The sequence below is a fragment of the Penaeus japonicus genome, unplaced genomic scaffold (genome assembly GCF_977035675.1).
Source record: "Penaeus japonicus unplaced genomic scaffold, GWHDUDI00000001_assembly GWHDUDI00000020, whole genome shotgun sequence".
NCBI classification, from domain to species: Eukaryota; Metazoa; Arthropoda; class Malacostraca; order Decapoda; family Penaeidae; genus Penaeus; species Penaeus japonicus.
The window spans coordinates 19,544,697-19,549,696 of NW_028234422.1; the positions used below are offsets into that span (position 1 = coordinate 19,544,697).

Here is a 5,000-nt window from a genome sequence, read left to right on the forward strand (position 1 = left end):
TATATCTTTTGAATTAAAACTAAATTAAAACTAAAATTATATTTTGATTTGTATCTATATTTATATTTAAGTTTGTATATATATATATCATATTCATATTCATAGTCCTGTTTGATTCATATCTACATAGTAAATTAGCTATAATTCAAATTTCTATATCTGTCTTTATTTGAATTTTTGGTTCAAATTCATATTTGTATTTGCATTTGAATCCAACTGCTTTTATATTCCTATTTATATTATGCACGTTATCTTCATTTACAGTTAAATCTATATTTAACTCTAGATTAACTCATATTCATAATTACATTCATACTTGTTTATATTCATTCTATTGGAATCAGTCAGTAATATCTACACTTCCCTCATTCCAGTTTGAAAGATGGTTATTTTCTTTTAACCTATCCAATCTATTTAAATATATTATTACCCCCTTTAATTCCATATACATGCGCGGTACAATGTTGTACCACCCGTCACGGGAGGGTTAATGAACTAAAAATCATCTGTTTTTCAGTCTAAAAAATGTTGTGATTCTATTGAGGTAGGTGCTAACGATAGAAAATCTGAATGTGGGTTTGTGATTTTTATTCTAATACAGTAGAGAAATAGTACACAGCTGCTGTGATATAGATATCCAAATACTCAGGTTTATATTGTTCAGGAAAAAGTATTACAGAGAGAATGCTGACGAGACATACAGCCTCCATATGTGGGAGCAGTCTTTTAAACTTTGCCAAAGATCATTAGCAACTTAATCTAAAAACTTAAAACCTCCTAAAGACTTCGATCTGAGCACAAATTTAAAGAAACCTTTCACTAATATAGTTTTAAAGTTCCATCTATGTAACAAAAGAATTAACATGACTAGTATTGGGAAAACAAAATACAAAAACAGAACAAAAATACAATCCTTTATTTCTATGCTCAAAAATGTACTTCACAAATGAGAATCTAAAGGACAGACAAATAAAAACAAGTCTATCTGCATGAGAAAATGCTCATGTATGAAATGTACAAAGTAAACTTGTTTCCACAAAAATGCACCCACACTGAATCAATATATCTACTCTCTTCTATATCCTGATAAAATCTCTACACCTATCCTATCTTCTGAAAACAACATGGAATATGCAATGATGACAATGAATGAACATTGACAGGAGTAATGAGACAGTGAGCCAATGTTCATGGCAAAGATGCAGGCAAAAGTTAGTTTCCTTTATCTCAAATGTGCAAGAGGACAGTTGCTCTATTTCTTCCTTGACCGTGAAAAAGCCACAGTACCTCACTGCAAAGAAGTGTATACATCACTCTCTAATAAGAGGAGACAATTGGTCTTTAAGTACAACCTTACAACAGCATGAAAAAAATTAAATAAAATTTTGTCCCATTCCACCAAGTGATATCATCATTAGAATCCCATAATAATAATAATCAAATAATATCTCAAATGTAAAAAGTAATCATAATCTGATCAAATGAATAAATAGATTCTCTACTATTGAACATATGCTTCATGAGGATTAAAATCCCCCCCAAAACATGTCCTAAAAAACTTGGGCAGCAAAACATGACATCACCCAGCTTCCATTCCCCTAGATGGTGAAACTGATAAACCAAAATGACTCAAATTTCAGGTTTCTTTTGTAGACCACAACACTCAATGGGATTTGTGACTCATCCAGAATTGAGATTCACAACATTGTATTATGTGATGAAAAATGAAAATGCCTGTTGTATGGAATGCATTTCACATACAAATGCAGACTAATAAAATGAAGAGGCTATTTACAAAATTTTACACAAATAGCTGTACACTGTACAGTATTATAGACTGACAACTTTTTCTCACGATTATGCATTCACAGAAAAGTATAGAGAAAGTATCAGCACTTCTTGCACTCTGGTAACTGTCTTGCCCTGTAATCAGCACCTATTTTTAATCATTATTTGTTCACTATTGAGGAGGTGATGAAAGGAGCAATGTTCCATGTAAGTAATATTATGCGATAATTACATACTGCATCGGCTCCACTTATCGCTGAGATAAAAATGTAAAGGAAAGCAAATAATGTTTGTTTTCAACCTTCCTGGTGATTTTTTTCTTTCTTGAATGAAATAAAACTATTTAGGAAAGTAGTGAAAGAAAAAGAATGGTCTTCTTATGAAAAAAGAATACTATTTATCTATAATGTATTCATTTTACATGTTATTGTACTTCTCAAGATGACAAACAAGGTGACTTCTCACTAATACAATATAGGTCCTGAGCTCTATCTCCCTTACAGGTATTGTCTACCTCATTATAAACCTATGATCTATCTTGTGATGCTATGATCAACCTGAAACCATGATGGATGGAAATGAATAATGAATGGCAATGAAAAATTCAAATGTGATGCTAATACCATGACTTTATGGCAAAGTAAAAATATCTTTAAATGTCTTACACATTTAGCAAATTTACTACCCCCAAGATGCTGATGCCAGAATTTGTAATCTAGGGATTTTTTTCTTTTCTTAATCTACAAATGCATAAACCTCAATGTCCTTTGTGATACCTTCAGTTTATATAAATCAAACGCAACAGCTTTAATACACTTCTTGTCATAATGCGATGAATATGACATGACTGGCTTTGTTACAATAAGGCATCCTAAACCCAACCCCAAACTACAAGTCCTTGGCCACTGGCCGTCCATCTAGGATGGCCTTGATGTCATCTGCATCCAGAGTCTCGTACTTCATGAGGGACTCAGCAAGGGCTTTGTGCTCCTTGGCATGCACCTTCAGGATTGCTTTGGCACGCTCATAAGATTCCTGGAGGGGAAAAAAGAAAAACATTAGTAGGTCTGTTTACTAAGGGACAGAAGGTGGAAGCACCTCTCCCCTATTTTAAAGACTTCAAAAACAAACACAATATCACCAAGCTTCCTCAGCAAACTACACATCAAGCATCCTCTTCCCACCTGTAGCAATTTCTTAATCTCATGGTCTATAGCTTCTTTGGTGGACTGGCCAAGGGAGTCTCCTGTGCTGATAAGCTGGCCACTGTTGTCTTCAAAAGTCCTCAAACCCACACGGTCACTCATGCCCAGGTCTTTCACCATGTGCGTGGCAATGTTTGTGGCTTGCTGTTCAGGGGGAAGGGAAAAATTAATAAATTATCAAATGAAAAATCCTTACAAATACTAAGTTATATGTTTCCAAGCAGATTAGTAAACTGACAAATAGATAGAGAGATATAACTATACACACTAACTAGAAAAAACATTGAGATAAAGTCAGTGACACAGTCCTTCCACAATACAAACAGAAAACCATAATATCCATATAGATAGATTACCAAGCAGACAAGAGACATTACTCATAATAAATTTCATCATGCCAATTAGTGTCATGACTATTTTCATTATTACTATCAAAATGATTACTGCTGGCATTACCAACACTAAAAGTTCATCTAATGTGCAAAGTAAAAACAAATCAGAAATACAATTCTCTCCATAGTCAACCCATTCATGCCAGGGTGATGTCCTATTACATCATGATCTCTCCCCTAAAACATGCGTTTTGCATCATTACGTATGTACATATCATAGATGCATTTTTATTCACTTATGAAAAATGTATAAGCAAATACAAAAACCTACAATTATCACCCCATTGAAGCAGGCGCAGCATTACACAAATATAAGCCCCGGCATGAATGGGTTGATAACAGTGGAGCATCAAACTTATTCCACTCAAGCCAGGCCAATTATTTGCCTGATGCTGCTCCCGCTGTGAAGATAACAAGCATACGCAGCCTCCATGTGTTAGATCTATCCTGGCACATATAACACTATGCTTCTCAGATTTTTTTTTTTTTTTTTTTCATAAGTCAAGAACAATGTGTCTATACAAATGGAAGTGCAATGAGTCTATACATACGTAACTATGTAAAACATGTATTTAGAGGGTGAGATCATCTCGCAGGAACAGAATATTCCCATGATGTGAGAGCACATCATGGGAATATTCATCATATAACAAAACAATGCCACAGTAAGAATGAATTAGGCATGATATTTCAAATATTTAATGAAATTTCATCATCTGACATAGGAAATAAAAAATGTATCCATTTTCAATTTTCAACATCTGATGAGCTATCATGAAAAATTAAAAACATCATGACTAAAGTTTGTTCTTACTGTGGCAGTGTTATATTACATCTGTATGTACACATTACACTGTTTATTTTATGTGATTCAGTAATTCCTCATGTATCTATCATATATTGAAGTACATAAGTAAAAAGAAAATGTCGCAAGTAGTACAGCTGCAACTGTATGTAGTAATCTCTGATGGCTTGGAAGGTTTTGAGGGACGACTGGATTGGATGAAAAGCCAGCCAAACACAAAGGAAAAAGCCCAGTGGGTACAGGGACAAGGGAGGGGGATACGTGACATTGAGGCTGGAAGAAAGATGCCATACAGAGAAACTTAATTTTTCTTTTAATTGAAGCAGCCTGGACTTTAGGAGTTCAGAGCTATAAGATCTAATCCTTTTTCTCCTCAGAATTGCCAAGACCATAAAGAAACCATCCTAACCTTGAGATCCGAAGAAGCCCCAGATGTGATGAATTCTGTGCCAAAGATGAGTTCCTCTGCTGCTCGGCCTCCCATAAGAGAGTCCATGGTGGCAAGCATCTGACTTCTCGTCATGTGGTACTGCTCCTTGGCAGGGATATAAGCAGTCTGCAAAGACGAAAAATGAAAAGAAAAAATATACAATTTTTTTTCGCTTTTCTTTTTTCCTCTGATAAAAGTTAACTAATATACAATAATGAGTGTTGAGGAATGATATCATATAAAACATGAAAAAAGAACAAAAAAAATTTCCTTACATGTCCAAGCGATGGGCCTCTGGGAATGATTGTGACTTTGTGGAGCGGATGTGAGTCCTTGGTGTAGTGGGCAACCAGTGCATGGCCACCTTCATGGTATGCAGT

At 34.7% G+C, this 5,000-nt stretch overlaps 1 protein-coding gene across 1 annotated transcript in view; it reads right to left on the minus strand.

Annotated features, from left to right (window-relative positions):
* Positions 1–573: 573 nt before the first annotated feature.
* Positions 574–5,000, minus strand: part of YME1L (ATP-dependent zinc metalloprotease YME1L) — a 13,960-nt gene continuing 9,533 nt past the window's right edge. Inside the window, exons 12-15 of the mRNA XM_043034386.2 lie at positions 4,896–5,000; positions 4,600–4,746; positions 2,973–3,137; positions 574–2,823 (exon numbers count right to left, since the gene is read on the minus strand). The exon at positions 4,896–5,000 is cut by the window's right edge and continues 47 nt beyond it. Coding sequence (XP_042890320.1) covers positions 2,677–2,823; positions 2,973–3,137; positions 4,600–4,746; positions 4,896–5,000 — 564 coding nt within the window. The 3' untranslated portion in view covers positions 574–2,676. The remainder of the gene's footprint in view (positions 2,824–2,972; positions 3,138–4,599; positions 4,747–4,895) is intronic.